This window comes from Impatiens glandulifera, chromosome 1 (assembly GCF_907164915.1).
Source record: "Impatiens glandulifera chromosome 1, dImpGla2.1, whole genome shotgun sequence".
Taxonomy (NCBI): Eukaryota; Viridiplantae; Streptophyta; class Magnoliopsida; order Ericales; family Balsaminaceae; genus Impatiens; species Impatiens glandulifera.
The window spans coordinates 79731630-79753785 of record NC_061862.1 but is presented as its reverse complement, the minus strand read 5'-3'; the positions used below and the strand labels follow the sequence as shown (position 1 = coordinate 79753785).

The window sequence follows — 22156 nt, the reverse complement described above, 5'->3', positions numbered from 1 at the left end:
GTCGATCTTATGTTTAAAATGAAATTATAATTATAAAAAAAATGTTAGAATTAGAGATTATAAAATTACATTATGTTCACTCAATTAATCAATTTTAATTTCAAATCCAGTTCTTGAATATATAAAAAACATTTAATGTCTTTATTTCAAAATAAATTAGTATAAGGGTTTCTTTATAAGGAATGAAATAATATAGGATGCAATATATATTATCCCCAGTATAAACTATAAACTGGAATACCCCTCCCTCTACATTTTGTAGTGTTTCAGATTAATAAAATCGCGAACCCTAGGATTTGGGGCTGTCGCTTCTTCTTCTTCAACACGATCTTCATCTTTGCTCCTTTGAGTTCGTTAATCAGCCGCGATCCAAAGATTTAACAGTCTCTCACCTTCGCTTGCGCCCTCACTCGTTCCATTTGTAACAATCTCAGACCTCTTCTAATTGTCGTCCCTGCTTCAGACCACAGTGCAACATCAATCACGAAGGGACCGTCAGCTATTTCCGTTCGTGCTGGAACCATCGCCCGACATTTGAATTATTGCATACTGCTGATGTCGCATTTCTTTGGTGTAAGTGTCTATTTCTAAATAGCCGCAGGAATCACCAATTTCAACAGAAACTCTGATAATTGTATTTTTGGATTAGGAGTGATTGTTTGTCTGACATGTAATTTATTAATTATGGAAAGAATAAGTTCAGATAGTACCATTCTTTTTCCACATTTTGCACTTGCACATTTCTCTTAAATTAATTTATAGGCAGTTTGATTGAGTGTACCATTTTCTCTGTTTTTTGGGTTGTATGTTATGCCTTTTCATGATTAGCTATTCTAGGATAATTTTCTCCTTAATTTCCTCATAGTTATTTGAAAAGAAAGACTTGCTGATCATTTCTTCAATTTGTTATTCTAGCAGTAACAGCTGATTATTATCTAGCAATGGATCAACCTGAGGATGAAAGTCGTGCTGGTAGTGAGAATCAGGCCAAGCAAGATGGTGAAGTAAGTTCAGTAGATTTATATATGTATGAATAATGTTTCTGACATGTCTTTGTTGGTTGTTATCAATTGATGTCGAATTATGTTGCCAGGTGAAATTTTATTTGCCATTTGTCATTGCTTTTTCTCAGATCATCCACTTGCACTATTGCACATCATGCATAATAATTTGCACCACTAGGATGGTATCATGAAATTGTAATTTACTTTCACATATATCATTCTCCTATAATATAGAAAGATGCTGCAGAACTGTTAAGTCTAATATGAGTTTTGAAAATTTTATTTCTACAGTTTGATGCACCTAGACTTCTACTTCTGGTTTTTGTGCATGACTAAGTTTAGTTAAGTTCGAGTTGGGTTTCTAAGGGTCAAAGTTATATAATACTGGGGATGTACATGTTTCTTTGGTTTATTTTACATCTATGTCCCCTTTTTAGCCTGATACTGAAATTCTTACACATGATTGATGTTCTGCTTCTTTTTAGTAATCAATAATAGTACTAAGAAACATTACAGTCTTTTCTGCAATGGATTTTTGCTCCTTTTACTTTTCATGGATTGAGAAGTAGTTGTAATATTCTTCATTATTAAAATTTAGAGCATTTTTTCTTTACACAAGATTTTTTTCCTTCTGTTTTCAATAGCAGGAAACAGCTGCACGTCATGAAGAATTAAAAAAATTAGTGGAGGCTAAGATTGCTCTTCGCCAAAGTAACTTGAATCCTGAAAGACCTGGTTAGATATTTCAAAATGTTATTATGAATTACATATTGTTGTATTGTCCTGCGGTATTGGTATTTCCTTGGAATGTTTATGGCTATGAATTTAAGTAACTTGCACGAAAGGCCACAAAATGAACCACTGAACTATTTCTTTGGTTCTTGTAGCCTTTCTTGCAAGTTTTAGCCTCTAATTGTGTTTAAGAAGATGGTATTTGATAAGTTTTTTCCAGGTGTTGTAGTGTTCTTGAAGATGTGATTTGGTCTTTTCACGATTACAATGACTTTTTTACTCCATGCTTATTGTTTATTCACCTTCCCAATAGCGACATTAATATCTCTCCATCATATCTCATTGGTAATAGGTGCATGGGATCTTTCTGATTTTATTGAATAAAATAAAGCGTACTATAATTTTTCTTCTACTCGAACCTTCTTTACTCTAACAAATGAAAAATATGAAACTATCTATGAAGTTTAGTTATTGTAACTTGTTCAATGTTTTCTGCTAATTGTGTTTTTAGAATCTAAAGTATATTATATTGATGTGGTTGTTGTGTTGACTAATTACAGACAGCATTTTTCTTCGGACGTTAGATTCCAGCATAAAACGCAATACAGCAGTTATTAAGAAACTTAAGCAGATTAATGAAGAACAGCGAGACAGTTTGATGGATGAGTTGAGAAATGTCAACTTGAGCAAATTTGTTACTGAAGCAGTGACAGCCATCAGTGAGGCAAAGCTACGGTCTTCTGATATTCAAGCTGCTGTTCAGGTGATTAGATAAATAAGTATGTTATGGTAGTTTGCAGCTGTAGTAACTCATTCTCTTATGAAACAGAAGCTTACTGTGTATTGTGCATAACATTACTTTTGAGATATTTTAGTGAGTGTAGGAGAATATTTTGTCCTTTTTGTTTAAGGCCAGTGTTGGCTTATATAAGCTTGAAATGCTTAATTTCTGTTATAGATAATCCTTAAAGCCCATGGTTCCTTGGAAAAAAACTTGCCTTTGAACAACTAGTCATGATCTCAAACTATTAAAAGTTCCTATGGTCCTTGGGGTTTTTAATCATTCTGATGTAGAATAAATCTTAGAGTGGTTGAGTCCATTTGAATTTTGTTTGCATTTTATCTTGTTTGATAATTGCATCCTAGATTTCTCTAAAATATATGTCCAGCAACTGAATGCTCATGTTATTCAATAAAGCATTTTTGTTATTTTTCTTTATGGTTTTCAGCCACGCTCTGCTGCACTAATGGACCGCCGAGAAATGTTACTGCATATATGTTGTTTCCTTTTGTCAGTGTATTCCTTTTAAAAAAATATCAACAAACATGAATAGTTTATTATCATCCGTTTTATACCCTTCAACCACACAATTCAACTTGAAGCAGCTGATTCTATAGTGGATTTTAGAGAGTTATTATGGTCATATGGACTGGGAAAGTGCTAAGCTATTGTAGTCATCTGACATGCTGAGTCACATACCAGTCCTAACTAGTTCTTTCAGTTTGTTGGGTTTTTATTCATCTTACATGTCTCTTACCATTCAACATGTCTAGTGTTAGGTGGATGACTTTACACTTTTTACCTGGACCTTGATTTGTTGGACCACATGAGATGTAGAAACTCGAGACATGTGAATGGATTTAGCAGTTTTGTGTTTCTATTTTGCAATTCCACATACATTATCTTTTGTGCCCCCCTTTTGGTAATGTTTGTTATCCTTTCTTCTCCTTTGTAGATTTGTTCGCTGCTTCATCAAAGGTACAAGGATTTCTCACCAAGTTTGGTTCAGTGCCTGCTGAAAATCTTCTTTCCTGGAAAATCTAGTGATGATTTGGAGGCAGACAAGAACTTAAGAGCGATGAAGAAGCGTAGCACATTAAAGCTCCTCCTGGAGCTGTACTTTGTTAGAGTAATAGACGATTGTAGTATTTTTGTTAATATCATCAAGGATCTTACCAGTATGGAGTATTTTAAGGACCGTGAGGCAACACAGACGAATCTGTCTCTTCTTGCCAGCTTTGCTCGACAAGGGAGAACCTTCCTTGGACTTCCACTGTCAGGACAACAAGTACTTGATGAGGTGACTGAAAAACTTGTCTTAACTCATCTGTTTAAGTGAGCAGTTTGATGTCTCATCCCATACTTAAATAGTTACAAGTGGCTCTTAGCCACTGAACTTAAGTTGCATACTTATTATTTCTAGTGAATTATTAGGCTCACAGCTTTGTAGTACCCTATATTCACATGTTTCATTTCTTTCCTTGTGTTCATATTCTGTTATTTCAGTTTTCCAAGGACCTTAATATCACAGCAGATCAGAAGAAATTTTTCAGGAAGGCATTTCATTCATATCATGATTCTGCTGCAGAACTTCTTCAGTCAGAGCACGCTGTAAGGCATCGATTTTATTAAGTGGTTTCTATGTTAGTTCTAGTAATGAGTACTATTAGAAATGCTTCTTATGTAATGCAGATCCATTAATTGTCGAATAGGTTTACCTCATCTACCTTCCGTATATAAAATATCCATTCAACTGCTGCTATTGATGTAATATTTTTTCTTTCACTTTGACTTCAAGTCACTTCGCCAAATGGAGCAAGAAAATGCCAAGATTCTAAATGCCAAAGGTGAATTAAATGACGAAAATGCATCAACGTATGAGAAGTTGCGACGAGCTTATGATCATCTGCATCGAGGTGTATCAGCGTAAGTTATTAAATTGCGTTCCACTTCTAAAAGATATTGGCTACTAGTTGTTATGCTTTTCTTCATATGCACAACACTTTAATTTCATTTTATAGTCCATGGTGAATCCTTTGGAACCAGGTTATGATTGACCTCTTAATCTGAATATGTGCAGCATTTGATTAAGTATTTTTCTTTTAAACTGATTACAACTCTCTTTTTTGACCCAGTATTCCTCTTTTTACCTTTCTTTTTGTCTCCTGACAAATATTTTGTCCTGCCACTATTGTGACTGTTGTGAAGCCTTCATTTTCGTTAGAAACAATTATTTCCTATCAAGAATTTTGTTCTGGAAGTTGTTACTAACTTTGTTCTTAGTTGTTTGTTTTGGATTATTTTTTATATGTTAAAATATTTATAAATTATTAAATAAAAAAGAAATGTAATTTTTAAAAATAAAATATGGTTTTGGACTGCACATTCTATAATTAAGTAATTAAAAATTTATTAATCAAAGGTTCATCCATTTTTTTGAAAAAAAAGATGATTAAAATAATATTAATTTGTAAAAGAATTTTAGATTAAATCCAAATTTATATTTGCAAACAAGTGTTTAAATGAGATTTTATCATACTCAGCAAGTATTAGATTACTGCTAATAACAATATGAGAAATCTCTCTGGAAGAATCAATCATTGTGAATAACATATATAAGCTACTTTATTTGTTTGATCATTGATTGGGTTTCCTAACTAATGTCAACATTCCTTCTTTTAATTGTGAAGTCCAATCAGGCTGTGCACTTTCACTTTCCTGTTGGTTATCCATTTGTTCTTCCCCTTGTATTCTTTCCAACTGTGCTTTATGGATTCACGAGATTCTTCAATCTAAAAGAACTATACTAATCATGCTTTCACACTGTTAACTCCCTACCCCACCCCAAAATATTGTTTGTTTCAGATTAGCAGAAGCTCTTGACATGGAACCTCCAGTAATGCCAGAGGATGGCCACACAACCAGGGTTACTACTGGGGGGGAATCATCATTACCAAATTCTGGGAAAGATTCTTCAGTTCTTGAAGCAATCTGGGATGATGAAGATACCAAAGCATTTTATGAAAGCTTGCCTGACCTTAGGTTTGTGCCATCAGATTGTTATGCCTAATGTTTATTGCCTTTTTCTTGAACAAGGAGTTGCAGGATGATTTTCTCTTGTTGCTTTCTTCTAATGAGTTTTTAAGCTACAATGTTGAGTCATTAAGCGCTTATTTTATTCTATATCAGAGCTTTTGTTCCAGCTGTGCTTTTGGGAGAAGCAGAACCCAAGGCTAATGACCATTCTCCAAAGTCACAAGAGCAACCATCTGTAAGGAACTCATTTCTATTTTATTTAGGCTCCAACAACTAATTATCATTGATGTCATATACTTGTATCATAATATTTCTTTGTGTGTAATAAATACATGGAGTGTACCTGCAATACCATTTTAAACATTCTATCCTAAAGTTTTGACCCATATTACAGTGATGCGAATGATAAATTAGTGGCATCCATTTAAACCGTGTCATAATTGTTTTCTGAACACAGCTTGCAATTTCTGTTTGCAATCTACCTAGCAGTGTGATATGTATGTGAGATGTTAAAATTGTCACTACCTGGCCATACAGATAAGATATCTGCAAGGTTTGGTTGTTTGAATGAGATTTTATGATGTTGAACCTGATCAAGGTAGATTTGATATTTCATTCTAATCTGCTTTTTTTTCTGCTCCACTTATTGCTGCCACCTAACGTCTATAAATAATGAAAAATATGTATAGTGTAATATCCGAGTGACTTTTGATTTTATTCTGTTAACTTCTATATTTATACATATAGGATTCACATGAGCCAGACCAAAGTCAGAGCGTTAGCCAAGAACCTGTAGAGGCTTCCCGTGAAGCTGCAGTTGTTCAGGAGGGGAACAATGAGAAAGCCAAAGACAAAGATGCAAAAGAAAAGGAAAAGTGTAAGGATCCTGAAAAAGACAAAGGAAAAGACAAAGATGCTGAAAGAAAAATAGAAAATGAAAAGGAGAAACTTAAAGGACTAGAGGGGACAAATTTGGATGGTATGTTGCAGAGGCTTCCAGGATGTGTGAGCCGGGATCTAATTGATCAATTAACTGTAACCATCTGTTCCAGCCGTGTCTTTTCACTTTATATAATTTTTCTACTGTGAATACGTCTAGTTTGTTCGTGAAAATTTTGGTAAATATGCATTTTCTATTTTCCAGGTGGAATTTTGTTATTTGAATTCAAAATCAAGCAGAAAAAAGCTTGTGAGAGCCTTGTTCAATGTTCCCAGGACATCTCTTGAACTGCTTCCGTACTACTCTCGTATGGTTGCCACACTATCCACTTGTATAAAAGATGTTTCTTCCATGCTCTTACAGCTGCTGGAGGAAGAGTTCAACTCTCTGATAAATAAGAAGGTTTGTTTAGTAGTTTATTGCTTTCTTCTTTGAAAATTTTGGTTACACTGAAATTAAAATTTTATTTTGCTAGGATCAAATGAATATTGAAACAAAAATACGTAATATTCGCTTTATTGGGGAGCTCTGCAAATTCAAAATTGCTTCACCTGGATTAGTGTTCGGTTGTTTGAAGGTAAGTGAAAAATGTACATGGTCTCATCTTTATTTTAATTTCTTGGAACTGCAGCTTTCATTAATTTTCCCACATTTATCCTGTTTCCTGATAATTATGTTACATAAAAGTTCATTTTAATGCTTTAAAGTACTTGTTCATCTTATCCGTTTTCTCACATTCAGCGTAATATTCCCTTTACAGACTTGTTTGGATGATTTTTCGCATCATAACATAGATGTTGCATGTAATCTCCTTGAGACCTGCGGACGATTTCTCTATCGATCTCCTGAAACTTCTGTGCGAATGGCCAATATGTTGGAAATTTTGATGCGGTTGAAAAATGTCAAGAATCTGGATCCTCATCACAGCACTCTTGTAGAAAATGCTTATTATCTCTGCAAACCACCTGAACGATCAGCAAGGGTTTCTAAAGTCCGCCCTCCTTTACATCAGGTAGTAATTTTGTAATTTCTCTAACCTGCAAAATGAGTATCATTACTCTCCTATCTTTAGCATTTTTTTTGGTATTATAAGTTTATAACATGAAATCTCAGGATATTTGGACTGGTAATAAACATTTTCTGTTCCAAAATTTGCAGTATATAAGGAAGCTTCTTTTCTCAGATCTGGATAAATCTTCAATTGAGCATGTGCTAAGACAACTCCGTAAATTGCCTTGGAATGAATGTGATTCCTACCTCTTGAAGTCCTTTTTGAAGGTTCATAAAGGAAAATATGGTCAGATTCACTTGATTGCTTCTCTCACTGCTGGGTTGAGCCGCTATCATGATGACTTTGCAGTTGCTGTTGTTGATGAGGTGAGTTGAACTATGAATGCATATGGGTATGCATCAATTTAAGGTCGTCCTCTTTCATTGAATATTGCAAAGAGTATGTGAAGGATCCTTGTGTAGTATACTCACTGAAAATGTATGCTTCAAGCTTTGTTCTCATTTTGTTCTGCATTCTAAGTCATTATTACTTGCGTGTTATTAAGAGAACTGTTACTGTTTGTTTATTGCTCGCCATCTGATGATTGTAACTCTGTCATGTCTTGATAATATCAACTACTTCTACTCCAGGTTTTGGAAGAAATTAGGGTGGGGTTGGAATTGAATGACTATGGGATGCAGCAGCGTCGAATTGCGCATATGCGATTCTTGGGGGAGCTATACAGTTACGAACAATTAGAATCATCTGTCATTTTTGATACACTTTATTTGATTCTCATGTTTGGCCATGGGAGTTCAGAGGTATACTTTTTTTTTTATCATTATTACTATACATTTAATGCATGTGTATTTGGTCATGGACATCTACTGTAACTCAAATAGCTTAGCTACTAGATGAAGATTCTTTCAAGTTTGTTCTTTACAATATTTCTGGGGTTTTGTGTTATCAGCAAGATGTGCTGGATCCACCTGAAGACTGTTTTCGCATCAGGATGATAATTACACTTCTCGAAACCTGTGGCCACTATTTTGATCGAGGGTCTTCAAAGAGGAAGCTTGATAAATTCCTAATTCATTTCCAAAGATACATTCTGACTAAGGGTGCAGTTCCACTGGATATTGAATTTGACCTACAGGTCTGTTGTCTTAAAACCTTTCCTTTCTTCAGTCTTGTAAGAAATAAATTAAGTGTGTTTTTGGCCTTGTCGATCTTGGGTGGGATTTGGATAGCCAGTAGGTTTTAGCTGCTGCAATGGGGCAATAAACTCTCAACTAAGGACTTGGGTTATTTCCTCGATTCGTTTAAGCTCTTGTTTATATTTTAATTTGTTTTACATGGATCTATATTTCAACATTTTCAGATTTCTTCCAATTAGTCTTACAATTGCTAGTCTTAATTTGTGGATCTTTTTCTCTCTAGAGTGTGGGCTGAAGTTTTGAGATACTTGCAGGACCTGTTTGCTGATTTAAGGCCCAACATGACCCGCCACTCATCCATTGAAGAAGTTAATACTGCTTTAATTGAACTCGAGGAGCATGAACACACCGCTTCAATAGATAAATCTAGCAATGAGAAACACTTGGACAGCGAAAAATCTTCAAGAAGTGCGTCTAGCAGTATTTCAACGAATGGAAAGAGCCTTGCAAATGGTATCCAGCAAAATGGTGGCGGGGTTCACGAGGTCATAGGTGGTGAGAGTGATACCGATTCAGGGAGTGGGTCGGTGGATCTTGAGAGGAATGATGACGACGATTTGGAAGATGATAATCGCGATGATGACTATGAGAGCGAGGATGATTATGATGGGCGCGTCCCTGCATCTGATGAGGATGATGAAGTTCATGTAAGGCCAAAAGTAACTGAGGTTGATCCTCAAGAAGAAGCTGAGTTTGAGAAAGAACTTAAAGCTCTCATGCAGGTAAAAAACCTTGATTTGTACTGATGTAGGTTTTTTGATGAATGGTAGTAGTGTTATGAACTGAATCTCAAGGTTTGTTTTTAACACTACAGGAGAGTTTGGATTCACGGAAGCTAGAAATCCGTGCCCGACCGACCTTAAACATGATGATACCGATGCACGTTTTCGAAAGCTCTAAAGCTGAAAATGGCGACGAGACATTAGAGGAGGAATCAGGAGAAAGTAAGGAAATCCAAGTGAAAGTTCTAGTGAAACGAGGAAGCAAGCAACAGACGAGACAAATGTTTATTCCTCGCGATTGCTCCCTAGTTCAGAGTACGAAACAGAAAGAAGCAGCAGAGCTAGAGGAGAAACAGGACATAAAGCGATTGGTACTTGAATACAACGATAGGGAAGAGGAGGAGCTTAACGGTTTGTCAGGAGCACAGTCCGCAGGCTGGACGCAAAGCAGCGGCGCAAGTGGTGGCAGGGGAGGAGGCAGAGGCGGCGGCAATCCTTCATGGGGTGGGGAGGGACATGGGAGAGGCAGTGGAACCCGCCATCGATATCCTCAGTATCATTGGGGTGGCGGTGGAGGAGGTTATTATAGTAGGAGGAGGTGAAAATTGGCTCATTTAACGATAAAGTTTGGTATAAAAAGAGCGTTTGTCCGACGACATACGGTTTGCTTGACGTCATAAACCCTAGAACACAATGTGTTCTTTTCAGGTATACCCCAAGTGAGTGAGACCTTTGAATAGTGTGCTTATTATAACTCTGGTAATAGTCAACTTTCATATAGTATGATGAGTAAATCAGTTTGGGTTGGGATGGTTGGTATAAACCCTAGATGATTAATGCAACTCGGATGGAGAGTGTGGTCATGTTTGTGCCCTATGAAATGACTGACTCAGCGATAGATTCTCGGGTGATAGTAGAGTTAACCATGTTCAAGTTTGTGTATAGAGGAGGAGGTGATTGTTCATAAAATATGCTTCTTATTATGAGAGGAGTTATAGTTTATGTTGCCAACACATTTATGCTTTATATTATTGTGATACCTACAATGTGCTTTTATCATATGACATTTAGGCTTTCAATTTGAAATGAGAATGAATTAATCATATATGCTAAACAAAAGTTGTTCACATTGAAGTCTGATAATAATAATAATATTATTAAAATAAATATACATTTATGTAGTAGCTCGATAGTTAATAATAATAATAACAAATCAGGTTTTACAAGCCTAGAGCTCCAAGGGGTGTTTTCCCTTGTCCAGCTTCAAAATAAAAGATCAACATAGCCAACATTGCAAGCCTCGAATGTTTAATCTCAGCCAGCTTCAATCTCTCCAACTTATCCGTATCAGGAATGTAAACTCCATCCTTAAGAGTTCCAGCTAAAGCTAACGGGTCGAAAAACTTGCCACCTGGGTAACCCTGTTCCCCGGTAAAGTTTGCAAAGTTTTCGGCCGTCCTCGACCACGGTGTAGCCCATTCAACTGATTGGGAATCAGGGTTGAAGAAATCAACCCATCTCTTGCTCTCAACCCATCCCATGAGAAGAAGTTGAGTACCGAGAAGAGTCCCAAACGAGAACGGGGCCACAGCTCCTGGCTGTGCCCCGGCCTCGAACCAGGGGACTCCACTCCATGCCTGACCCACGAAAATACCCAACACTGCAGCCATTGCCCATCTTCCGTGGATCAACTCTGCTTCTCGGTACCACTTTAGAAATGCCGGATCCTTGCCTAATCCTAGTGGGTCAAACCCGAAATCTCCTGGTAGACTAAAATACAATACAAAACAAATATTAAACTTTTTTTTTTTTTGAAAAAGAATAAAAGAAAATGTTGCTAGCTAGACTTACGAGCCGTCGAGCCATTCGGGGTCGACTAAGTTGCCGCCAAATGTAACACCGGGAATCCAAGATTTCTTGGAAGTAGCAGCGGCGGCGACAACAATGAACCTCTTCTGAGCTCCGGCGGGAAGTCTGGTTGAAACGTGAGCTGCAGAGAAGAGGGTTTGGCTCCTCTTTCCACCTGATAGGAAAGGAGAGTTTAGCCCGTTCAAAACTGGAGCTGAGGTTGCAGCCATAGATTGATAAGAAAGGTAGCTTTGAATGATAATATTGTTGTTCTTCTACTTCTTCTGTTTGGTTTGTTTACTTGATATATTATAATGCGGTTCTCTCTATATCTGTATGGTGCAGTGTAGCCAAGTGGGGACGAGTGAAATCTGGCAATGAGATCTCTAGGCTCTGTTAGGATAGATTTCTGACCAATGAGATTATAACATTCATCATCATTATTTCATCTTCACCAACCACGTGGACTTACACTTTCATCCATTAATCCTTGCCCATTCTCATTTTTAATTTATTTATTTTGCTTCTTCATGAAATTCTTTTGGATGCACCATAAGTTCTCATGGCCCCCCCATAAATCAGTTAGGAGATTTTATTTTTTTAATTTTAACTAATTTCTTGAATTAAAAATAAAATAAAATTGTGAGTTATTTGTACATCCATTGTATTATATATATATATTAGAAACAAAAAAATATTATCTAATTGTATGATTAGTCATGGAAGACTTCTATTTTTTTTTTATTCATTAGGTGAAAAATTATTTTAATCTCTTTTTGATGACTTTATTTTAGTATATTAGAAATTTTTTTAGTTTTTTTCATAACTCAAATTTGAATTAGTATTATATTTATTTGGTTCAATATTTTATTTAGTTGAATCGAATTTGTCGTTTCAAATTCTTATAATTCAAATGATAATGCTAGGGTCTTCTCGAGAGTTAGAAGAACCGAAGATCAAGTTTAGAGAGATATCATCTTTGACGGTCACACTCAATTTCACACGTGGAGACGTATATTAATCACACCCAGGATTTGGGAACTAAGTCGGAAATAGAAAATCAAGTTTAAAGAAGTCACAAAATTAGATTGGTATGAGGCGCTTTAATTTTGTGATGTGTTTGTAATGTTTGTTTACTCATTTGTTCTTATGGATTGATTCATTTGTTTTTGAAGTATCAAATCTAGGGATTATCAAGATTGATACAAACGAACTCGTGTCATTTTTTTTTTTCCTTTTTTGGGTTTTAATAGTGACAAATAAGCCATTTTTTTCAAAAAGAAAATATATAAAAAATAATACTCTCCATCGTTGATAAATCGTTTATTGTTATTTCATCTGATTATTTTGGTGATATATTTTTAAATTTGTATTTGTCTCATTATTACCAATAAAGAAGATAAAGTAATTGTTGAATTAGTAATTATTTTTCATTTATTTAATAAAGATTCAATGAAATTAATCTTACCTTTAGAGAACATATTTTTACTCTATAAATAAATGATGAGGTGTGTTAGCATGATATTTTTGGACATTGTTTAATAACTCATACCCATAATAATTTTTATTGTTTCTCAAAATATTTGATAAACAATTATTTAACACAAATTGATTGGTTTATTTGGTTTGTTCTACTCAATTATTTATCGTTACAGAACTCAAAAGTTTGAGTTTTTTTTAAGTCGCCCTCAATTAGTTATACATTTATTAATATTTTCTGTTATAAACTTTTTTTTTAAACTTGTCATATTATTTAACATTTAAATTTTAAATTAACTTTTATATATATATATATATATATATATATATATATATATATATATATATATATATATATATATATATATATATAACTCTTTATTCATCCTATTAAGATTATAATATCTTTCTACATTAAATTTTTTAATAATTAAATTCTTAAAATTTTATAATTTTAATTAGTTTTATAATTATGATTTTTTCTAATATAATTTGTTTTATAAATTAATTTTATACATTTATATATGGGATAAAGACCTTAAGTACCCTGTATTTTTATAAATATACATTTTATTTCGTGTTTAAAAGAATTCAAAAATTACTTATGTTGCCTCCGACCAAATTTCTGGTTATCGGCGGCACTGACATGCCAACATGTAGTCTAATCTATTCATTCTTATAATTCACAAATAGCAAATTTTTCGTTGTCGAAAAAAAGATTGCAGTTTTGGAGATGAGGAAAAAGAATGTGACTGGAGATGAAAGTCAAACACAAAAAAGAACGTTATTAAGAGCACTAAGCGACATAAAATTCACCTCCTTCGGTGACAAAAAAGATGAGTGACAGAGGAGAAAATGAGAGAGGGAATCATGTGATATCACCTCATTGGTTGAAAAAAGAAAAAAGTGCGAGAAAAGGAAGAAAATAGAGAAATTATTTTATTTTTGTTAGTCAATTAAATTGCGTCATGTCATTCCCTCACCCAAATTCCTTACCCAATCATTTCTTCCAAAAAAAATTCAGATTAACAAGTTCAATGTGTGAACTAAGTATATGTTCTTCACCGAATTTGAAGAAGAAAGATCAAATGATGTCGCATCTGACCCTATTGATTTATATGTTATTTTATAGATTCTAGAGAATAAGTTATTACGGTCTAATAAAGAAACTAGCTTATTATGAATAAGATGACATAAAACTACTCATAAGAAGGAAGAAACTAGATTTAGAGTATGTCAAAGGTGTTTGTTAGTATAATTTCATATTTGATCGCATTTATAGTTCCAATTGTAATAATTTCTAGATGATATAAACTATATGAATTTTTGTTTAAAATTGCTAGGGTCATCACCCATTATAATATTCAAAGAATTATTAAATTATCAGTGAAAGGTAACACGAACTTACAAAGTAATGTCTCTGACTAGAATTTTCAAAAAAATAATAAAAAATTTTGGAGTTATGAATTATTATTGACTTAAAGTTGTCACGTTAGCGTCGGTCACTGAAAATTTGACTGGAGATAAACACATGTATTTTTTAAATATGAGATAAATGGTCTATTTTATAAAAGATAGGTATATTGTCTTTATCCTATTATATATTATTTTAAATTAAACTCTTAAATTTTTAAAAAAAATATATTAATTTTATAAGTTTATAATTATAAGTGATTAATGAAAACATAACCTTGAAATAAATGGACTTAGAATTTTGAGGGCTTGGCTGCACCATCTAATGGGTCCGCCTAACAATTATATTATAAACTAATTTAATTTTAGTATTACTAAATTTTTATATGTGGAGAAAAGTGAGATACAGTTTTGTTTTGTTTTGTTGTTAGTTGCTAATTGCTAATATCCACAACTGTATCGTCCAAATTTCGTCTCCTCTCTCTCTAACCTTACTTCCATCATCAACACAAATCCATCCTTTAGCTGTAACTGCAACTTCAATCGCTAAGCTTCCTTCCTTCCTTCCTTAGTATGCAATCGCAATGCCGCTGTGATAATCAGGCGAGACTGTCTCAACCTGTCAGCATTTATGGCTGAATTTTTCCATACCTTAATCGATTCTCGATCTTTTAACGCTTTATCTCTCCTCATACCATGTCCATCACCTTCCAAATCTTTCTCTACTCTTCCAGTTCACTCTCCTCGCACTCTTACAAGAATTAGAAGAAGTTCCAGGAATCGTTTTGCTGTCTCCGCTAAATCCACATCCTCGTCATCGGCTTTGGATGTCATTTCTACCTCTGGTAAGATCATCTACTTGACTTTATACTTGATCGATTGCAAAATTGTAGTTAAGACATTGTTAAACTCATCTTATATATCTACGCTTTGCTTTTAATGCTTTATCTGGACTTTATTAAGTAAGACTAGATCGACTTTACTTTTATCTTACATATAATATGATTGCTGGCACAGAGAATTCTGATGGCAGCATTTTGTTTCGGTTTGGTGATCCGAGTGAGGTGAGTCGCAGAATCAGAGAGGAAAGTGATAAAAAACTGAACAGCCTCAAGGTTTTGGATGGAGAACAAGAGAAGCATGTCACGAGAGACGCCTCTACAATATCTGCTAATGATGTTACAGAAACTACTCATGAAAGAGAAGTACCTGCTTCTGAAGTGGTTGATATTGAGACAAATGGTTCTTCTGGCTCCGAGGATCATCAATGTGTTTCTGCCTCTGCAGTGTGTAACTCAAGTAGCACTGAAGTAGTTCTTGGTCTTCAAGTAAATGAGGAGCAGAGTGCTGTTGTGAATGACTTAGATGACTTAACTGTAGCACATGATGATGTTCCTCAGCTTGATGAAAATGGTAACACAGAGAAGGGTGGAAGTGCACTGCAAGAGATTCTTCAAGAAGGGAGTAAAGGAGAAAGTGCACCTTCATTAAATAAGTCAAGTGTTTTGATTTCCGAGTTACCGAGTGGTAGTGCAGGAGAGAGTAGTATCAACCATAATGATACCACAAAAGTCCATCAATCAGAAGATCTTGTGGTGGATGCTAACCTGAACTTTGATAATGAAGAAGCTGTTGGATTGAGTAACATTATTCAGGTTGCACCAGAATCCAAGGTCGTTGGGACTGAATCCGTGCTTGATCAAGAAGTTAGAGGTGGCATGCCAGGAGAATTACTTGACACAAAGGAACTACTGCTTTCTCAACCTATTCTTGTTGAAGAAGTTAGTCATGAACCAGAAGGGGTTCAGGTTGCACCAGAATCCAAGGTGGATGGGACTGAATCCATGCTTGATCAAGTAGTTAGAGGTGACATGCCAGGAGAGTTACTTGACAAAAAGGAACTACTGCTTTCTCAACCTATTCTTGTTGAAGAAATTAGTCATGAACCAGAAGGGGTTGTAGTTGGGGCTGAATCAGTGCTTGATCGAGAAGTTAGTCATGAACCAGAAGGGGTTGTGCTTGTGGCTCAATCTGTGCTTGATCAAGAAGTTAGTGGTGACATGCCAGGCGAGTTACTTGACACAAATGAACTACTTTCTCAACCTATTCTTGTTGAAGAGGTTATTCATGAACCAAAAGCGATTGAGGTTGCACCAGAGTCCAAGGTAGTTGGGGCTGAATCTGAGTTTGATCAAGAAGCTAGCAGTGACATTCCAGAAGAGTTACTTGGCACGAAGGAACTACTTTCTCAACCTATTCTGTTACTTGACATGGAGGAACTACCTTCTCAACCTATTCTTGTTGAAGAGGTTATTCATGAACCAAAAGCGATTGAGGTTGCACCAGAGTTCAAGGTTGTTGGGGCTGAATCTCAGTTTGATCAAGAAGTTAGCAGTGACATTCCAGAAGAGTTACTTGACACAAAGGAACTACTTTCTCAACCTATTCTTGTTGAAGAAGTTAGTCATGAACCAGAAGGGTCACTTGAAACAAAAGAGTATGAACAGTCACAGGTCAGGTACCATTTTTATTTCCGTATTTCTTGCTTTCCAGTATCCTGTCATCGTATCACTAAGAATGTTGTGTTGGCCTCTTTTAAGGAAAAAGTCACGGTTTCAAAAAAGAATGTCCAACTTCAAGTAGAGCCAATCACAACTTTTAGATTAGCCCCAGAAATGATGAAGACAATTATCTATATGTTAACTGAAACAGTAGCTTATGTATAGACTATAGTCTCATAGAAGATATAGATTAAACATTTTAGGAAACTCGCTTAACTATTTGCAATAAACCCTCATACATAACTGTATGTTGTCGGGGAAATCTCTTTGCTGATGAAGTTCCTAATATGTTCTTATAGCTAGCTAGCTAGCTGATTTGCTAGAATAGTATTAATACATGTGCTCAATACTCATAGAAGTTCAGTCACTTGGTGCATTGTTATATTATTTCTTTTCTGGTGTAATGTGTGAATTATTTGTGAAAACAAGAAGTTGAGATCTCTCATACTTTTTATTTGTAGATCTATGTCACTGCTGCCAATGAAACAGCTGATGTCCAAAACAATGGTTCTACTAGACCAATGGATGCTGCAGAATTTGTGAAAACAGAAGAAACTGATCTTGTAGAATCTCTAGGATATGGACTGTTTAAAAGGGAGACAGTGGATACCCACTTTAGTGAACAGACTAATGACCTTATAGCTCCAGCTGAAACTGAGACAGAGGAAACCGATTTTCCTGGGGAGAATAACAATCTTGTGGAATCATCAGAACAGACCACGATCTCTAGGTGAGCAATTTGATTGAAGTTGTTAATGGTTTACTTGTAAAACATAAATATAGCTTAGGAAATTAAATATTGGATTTTTAATAAATGGTACAACTTCTGATATAGATGCCAGAAAGAGTAACACTGATTCTCTCATTTGTCTTGCGATGATAATTCTTCTTCTTTGCATGTGAACAGGGAGAAAATGCCAAGGGAGGCATATGTTATACATTGTGGTGTTTCATTGTTTCCACATCCCAAGGTATTTTAGCATATTAATATATTTTTCATTGTCAAGAAGGAGATAATTATGCATTTTTTCCAACAGATGTAAGGGCCTTAAGTACTTTCGATGCCCCTAGGTGTCTTTTAACCAAATGATCTTTTTTTTTTAAAATAATGTAAGGGCTTTAATGCTAATAATCTCAATGATCAGACAATGTGTAGAAAATCAATTCTTCTAATTTCCCCATAAGGTCCATTCTAGCTTCTGTTTTTGGCGTCTCAAAGATTTGCATACCTGTAGAGAATCTGTAATGATGAATGTAAAAAAATGTTTATGAAGTCGTTGTTTTCGTAACTCACGGTACTCTCATTAAGGGTGGTGGTAGAATAGGTAAGTAATCCTGCAATAATAAATGCCAGGCATTGACAGGTGGAGAGGATGCTTATTTTTTAGCTGGGAGCTGGTTTGGTGTGGCTGATGGAGTCAGTGATTGGTCAATAGAAGGTACATTATTTTGTTCTCCACCATCTTCCTCAAGAGAGTACTTTATGATAACATTGATAGAAAAATAAAGACAAAGCAAGAGACCAAAGGATTTTGTGTTTTACATTGTAATGATTTACTGGGAAATTAGACATAGATGAGTATAATAGAAGGAGAAACCGAGGTTTAGGGTACCCTATGCTAGTTTTTTTTTTTTCTAAATTAATAAAGAAAAGTTCAGCAGCATAGCTGGTTAAAAATCTTATGTCTATTACTTATTTAACAATATGTATAATTCTTTGTGTGAAGAACTTTCAGTTTATTGTACTACAATTCAGGGAATAGTCCAGGAATTTATGCCCGAGAATTGATGGAGAAATGTGCAAATATAACCTCAAATAACTCAGGGACTAGTCCAGTGGATGTTATTAAGAGAAGTGTTAATGAATCAGCATCTCGTGGATTATCAACAATTTTGGTAGCTCACTTTGATGGTCAGGTAAGATTAAGAGTTGTGTTTTGCTTTGATTCTGCACAATTAGTCACAGTAGATTCAAAGGATCATCTGTCTCCAATTGCCTGAATTGATAATGAAGCTTTATCTTCTTTGTGGAGTTATGGACTTAAGATTTAGAAGTGTCAGCAGGTGCTTCGTGTGGCAAATATTGGAGACTCGAGAATTATAGTGATAAGAAATAACTCCATCTATAAAAGGTCTCTGCCAATGCATCATGAATTTAACTTTCCTCTACTGATTGGAAATGGTGATAATCCCTTCAAATTTGTAGAGGTATGTTAATTATTGTACCATAATATTGTTGACTGAAACTCACTATATTTTGATTTACTCTTTGTAATAATGGATTTCAGGAGGACATGATTGAACTGGATGATGGTGATGTGGTTATTACAGCAACTGATGGTCTGTTTGACAATGTCTATGAGGAAGAGATTAAATCAATAATCTCCAAATCATTGCAAGCTCAATCAAAACCCCAGGTGCCAATTTTCTCTTCTTTTTTTCTTAGACCGAATTGATGGCGGTTATATATATGTTGAACCGACACCCCATGGCTCAGTTAATCGTTTTAACCGGCCAACTTACATACCAGATACTGATGTATATATAACTATAAAAATACCAATTTATTATTATTACTCATGAAAATACTATACCTTCTTTAACTTCTATTAGGACACCACAACTAATGATAAATATTTGACAAATCATGGCCATTATATAATTACATATTAGTATCCTACTAGTTATGGTCCATTTGTTGTGTCTTCATCATTCATCAGTTGGTTGTTCTTTTACGATGACTATTAACAGGAAATAGCGGAAATCCTTGCCTTGAGGGCACAAGAGGTAGGGAAATCGGTAACTTGCAGGAGTCCATTTGCAGACGAAGCTCGTGCAGCTGGGTATGAAAAATATGCTGGTGGAAAGCTGGACGATGTTACCGTAATTGTATCTTTGGTAAAAACAAACATATCATGAGATCATTCATCATCTCATGCACTGTAAGTACTCTCTAAAATATGTAAAATTATTTTTCTGTCAATCATGTAAGTAAATTAATCTTGTTGTTGTTATTATGTTCTGTTCATGATAAATTATAACTCATTAGAATAATAATATTAAATTATAAAAATATAATTTTAAAGCGGATGGTTACTACTTATTTTTTACATGGTAGGAATTCCACTACAGAATGACTTTCCATGTGCTGCCCATGATAATACTATTATTATTTTGTAAGAAAGAAAGACCGACCACATTCAACTATATCTAATGTCTGTCTCTCTCTCCAAATCAAGGTTTTTAGGTCTCGTTTGAAAACACTTTTTTTTTTTTTTTATATATGTTTGTAAATTATTTCTTTTTAGGTGTTTTTGTTTGCTTTTAAACAAAAAAAAAAAAAATAGGTGTTTTTATTAAATTTATTGGTCAATTTTTTTATATAATTATTATCATTAATTTTTAAAATTTTATATATAATACAAATTATAAGAATAGTTTAAGCCAAATAACATAAACATGACATATGAGAGTTGTTAAAATCAAACAACATATGAGCATGACAGGATAAAAAAGTAAAAATAAAGAAAAGTTATGAACAAAACACAAACAAGTTACCTAATATTGTAGATTTCTAAAGAGAACAAGTATATGCTTGATTAGATAATTCACAAATTCTATAATTATTATTACTGGTTTATCTTAAAAGTCATAGTAAGTTATTTGGGATTTTTAATAATTTTTAATGTAATATTTATAAATTTTTTTACTTAAATAATATATTAAAAATGAAAAAACGCTTGAACCATGAAAAAAATAAAAAAAATTACAATTCAAATTTTAAACAAGGCCCACTAACGTGGACAGCTTCTTATATTTTTTTATATTTTATAATAATAAAAAAAACCGCATTCAAATAGGAACACTAATAAAGTTGCTTCGATGACACGCAGGATTCTCGTTGCCAAACTCTCTCTCATCCCCCGAGGAAACCCTTTTACCTTTCTTGTTCGTTCGTCTCCTTCAACTGTATAAGAAGCCCCCACCCACCATAGAAACCCTGACTAGCATCTTCCATTTTCCTTCTTCTTACATTCCGTCCTTTTGCAATGGAGATCATCAGGTCGAAGTCGGTTCCCGTTCTACTAATGTACGTTGTCTCTGTTTTCTTCCTGATGAGCAATAATAATGTTGGTCAGTCCTCCGCCACTGCAAGTACTCCTGAATCTCCACCACCGATGTCCGACTGTACTAATCTAGTACTGGAAATGGCCGATTGCTTGTCTTACGTCTCCACCGGAAGCACCGATAAGAAACCACAAGGAACTTGCTGTTCAGGTATCAAAACTGTTTTGAAAAACAATGCTCAGTGTATCTGCTTCGCTTTCAGAAACAGCGCTCAATTCGGAGTCACTTTGAATGTTACCAAGGCCATGACTCTTCCCGATGTCTGCCGTCTCTCTCATCCACCTCTCACCAATTGCGATAGTTAGTACTCTTATTTTTTTTATCATTCTTCTAGATCTCACTTTCAATTTCTTTCTTGTTTTATTTATCTATCTCTTCAAATTGTCTGCAGTTAGCGTTGGCGTTCTTGCTCCAGGTATATGTTTGTTAGATGCTGTAAATTGTAATGAATGATTATTTGAAAATTGAGATTGTTTGTTTGTTTGTTTGTTTGTACAGCGTTGGCTCCTGATAGTTCTCTTGGACCATCAACATCATCATCATCAGCTACTGGTGCTGAGGCTCCTAGTCCAATTTCAGGGGCAAACGAGGTTAACCCAACCCAACTGCCTCTAGGAGGAGGAAAAAGCTCAGGTTCGACAATACTCTCTTTCTCCTCTGGATCATCACTAGTTGTTGTTATTCTCTCTGCAATAATGCTACTACTACAATCATCGTCTCTTCTTCTGTGAGAACTCCTCCTTTGCAAAGCATGAATTGAATTTTGTTGTGTTTTCTTACTTCCATGTTTTGTTTTGAGGGAGGGAAGGAAGGAAACATGTGAGATATAGAGTTGTAGGATGATCCATCTCTTATGCTATATATATTTTGGGTGTTATAACACACTTGTTGAGGATGATGATGATGAATGGTATATTTACTCTTGAATGAAACTCATTGCTATCATGATTTTGGTTACTCCATAGTTAATTAATCTACTTTTTTTTTTTATCACATTTTATTTATGATCTCCGATAATAATAATGATTTATAAAATAATTTCAATCATTGTAATCCTTATACTAATACAAGAGTTTGAGTTTGTTTGATCTTGATTATTTTTTTTTTAGGACTTTATCTAAAGAAAAACACTCTTTCTTTCATAGGTTATTTGAGATTTTTTAAAAATAAATGAAAAGTAAGAATATTTTGATATTTTAATTTATGAATCAAGTGTTTTTTTTGTATTATTATGATTAGTGGTTTCAAACAAACATTGTTTGCGATTAAACTTTACATTCATTCCCTAAATTCAGTTTTTATTT

The 22156-nt window shown here is 34.5% G+C and overlaps 4 protein-coding genes across 9 annotated transcripts; 3 read left to right on the top strand and 1 right to left on the bottom strand.

The window, feature by feature from the left end:
* The first annotated feature begins 266 nt into the window (after positions 1–266).
* LOC124919050 (regulator of nonsense transcripts UPF2) lies at positions 267–10477 on the top strand. 4 transcript variants are annotated; one of them, XM_047459171.1, is made up of 18 exons: positions 267–573; positions 919–1004; positions 1652–1739; positions 2297–2499; positions 3473–3817; positions 4024–4128; positions 4316–4443; positions 5383–5559; positions 5707–5788; positions 6301–6588; positions 6698–6895; positions 6969–7070; positions 7254–7505; positions 7652–7870; positions 8135–8305; positions 8455–8640; positions 8956–9423; positions 9516–10477. In XM_047459171.1, the coding sequence occupies exons 2-18, from the start codon at positions 942–944 to the stop codon at positions 10023–10025; spliced, it is 3585 nt and encodes a 1194-aa protein (XP_047315127.1). In that variant the 5' UTR covers positions 267–573; positions 919–941; the 3' UTR covers positions 10026–10477. The 4 variants fall into 4 exon arrangements, with proteins under 4 accessions (XP_047315127.1, XP_047315125.1, XP_047315128.1 ...); XM_047459169.1 differs by having other exon boundaries at positions 1649–1739; XM_047459172.1 differs by having other exon boundaries at positions 916–1004.
* A 127-nt stretch (positions 10478–10604) lies between these two features.
* On the bottom strand, positions 10605–11578 carry LOC124919051 (chlorophyll a-b binding protein CP24 10A, chloroplastic). Its single transcript, XM_047459173.1, has 2 exons — positions 11275–11578; positions 10605–11193 (listed from the first exon to the last, which is right to left on the bottom strand). Exons 1-2 carry the CDS (start codon positions 11499–11501, stop codon positions 10644–10646), a joined length of 777 nt encoding a protein of 258 aa, XP_047315129.1. The 5' UTR covers positions 11502–11578; the 3' UTR covers positions 10605–10643.
* Positions 11579–14606: 3028 nt separating this feature from the next.
* Positions 14607–20754, top strand: LOC124919048 (probable protein phosphatase 2C 62). 3 transcript variants are annotated; one of them, XM_047459166.1, is made up of 10 exons: positions 14608–15008; positions 15181–16676; positions 17186–17454; positions 17632–17695; positions 18079–18163; positions 18481–18641; positions 18789–18932; positions 19013–19141; positions 19476–19666; positions 20618–20754. In XM_047459166.1, the coding sequence occupies exons 1-9, from the start codon at positions 14795–14797 to the stop codon at positions 19641–19643; spliced, it is 2730 nt and encodes a 909-aa protein (XP_047315122.1). In that variant the 5' UTR covers positions 14608–14794; the 3' UTR covers positions 19644–19666; positions 20618–20754. The 3 variants fall into 3 exon arrangements, with proteins under 3 accessions (XP_047315123.1, XP_047315122.1, XP_047315121.1); XM_047459167.1 differs by lacking the exon at positions 20618–20754 and having other exon boundaries at positions 14607–15008; positions 18550–18641; positions 19476–19734; XM_047459165.1 differs by lacking the exon at positions 20618–20754 and having other exon boundaries at positions 19476–19734.
* Positions 20755–20757: 3 nt separating this feature from the next.
* On the top strand, positions 20758–21840 carry LOC124919049 (non-specific lipid transfer protein GPI-anchored 11-like). The gene is made up of 3 exons (XM_047459168.1): positions 20758–21152; positions 21244–21267; positions 21351–21840. Exons 1-3 carry the CDS (start codon positions 20774–20776, stop codon positions 21581–21583), a joined length of 636 nt encoding a protein of 211 aa, XP_047315124.1. The 5' UTR covers positions 20758–20773; the 3' UTR covers positions 21584–21840.
* The last annotated feature ends 316 nt before the right edge of the window (positions 21841–22156 follow it).

What these genes read in the sequence shown, in the direction of transcription:
- LOC124919050 (XM_047459169.1), top strand. Translation starts at nt 942, where the DNA reads ATGGATCAACCTGAGGATGAAAGTCGTGCTGGTAGTGAGAATCAGGCC. An exon ending in ATATTCAAGCTGCTGTTCAG is followed by an intron (nt 2,500 to 3,472) that starts GTGATTAGATAA and finishes TCTCCTTTGTAG; the next exon opens with ATTTGTTCGCTGCTTCATCA. An exon ending in TAGTGTTCGGTTGTTTGAAG is followed by an intron (nt 7,071 to 7,253) that starts GTAAGTGAAAAA and finishes TTCCCTTTACAG; the next exon opens with ACTTGTTTGGATGATTTTTC.
- LOC124919049 (XM_047459168.1), top strand. Translation starts at nt 20,774, where the DNA reads ATGGAGATCATCAGGTCGAAGTCGGTTCCCGTTCTACTAATGTACGTT. An exon ending in ACCTCTCACCAATTGCGATA is followed by an intron (nt 21,153 to 21,243) that starts GTTAGTACTCTT and finishes AATTGTCTGCAG; the next exon opens with TTAGCGTTGGCGTTCTTGCT. An exon ending in CGTTGGCGTTCTTGCTCCAG is followed by an intron (nt 21,268 to 21,350) that starts GTATATGTTTGT and finishes TTGTTTGTACAG; the next exon opens with CGTTGGCTCCTGATAGTTCT.
- LOC124919051 (XM_047459173.1), bottom strand. Translation starts at nt 11,501, where the DNA reads ATGGCTGCAACCTCAGCTCCAGTTTTGAACGGGCTAAACTCTCCTTTC. An exon ending in CCCGAATGGCTCGACGGCTC is followed by an intron (nt 11,194 to 11,274) that starts GTAAGTCTAGCT and finishes ATTGTATTTTAG; the next exon opens with TCTACCAGGAGATTTCGGGT.
- LOC124919048 (XM_047459166.1), top strand. Translation starts at nt 14,795, where the DNA reads ATGGCTGAATTTTTCCATACCTTAATCGATTCTCGATCTTTTAACGCT. An exon ending in GGATGTCATTTCTACCTCTG is followed by an intron (nt 15,009 to 15,180) that starts GTAAGATCATCT and finishes TTGCTGGCACAG; the next exon opens with AGAATTCTGATGGCAGCATT. An exon ending in CATTGTTTCCACATCCCAAG is followed by an intron (nt 17,696 to 18,078) that starts GTATTTTAGCAT and finishes AATAAATGCCAG; the next exon opens with GCATTGACAGGTGGAGAGGA.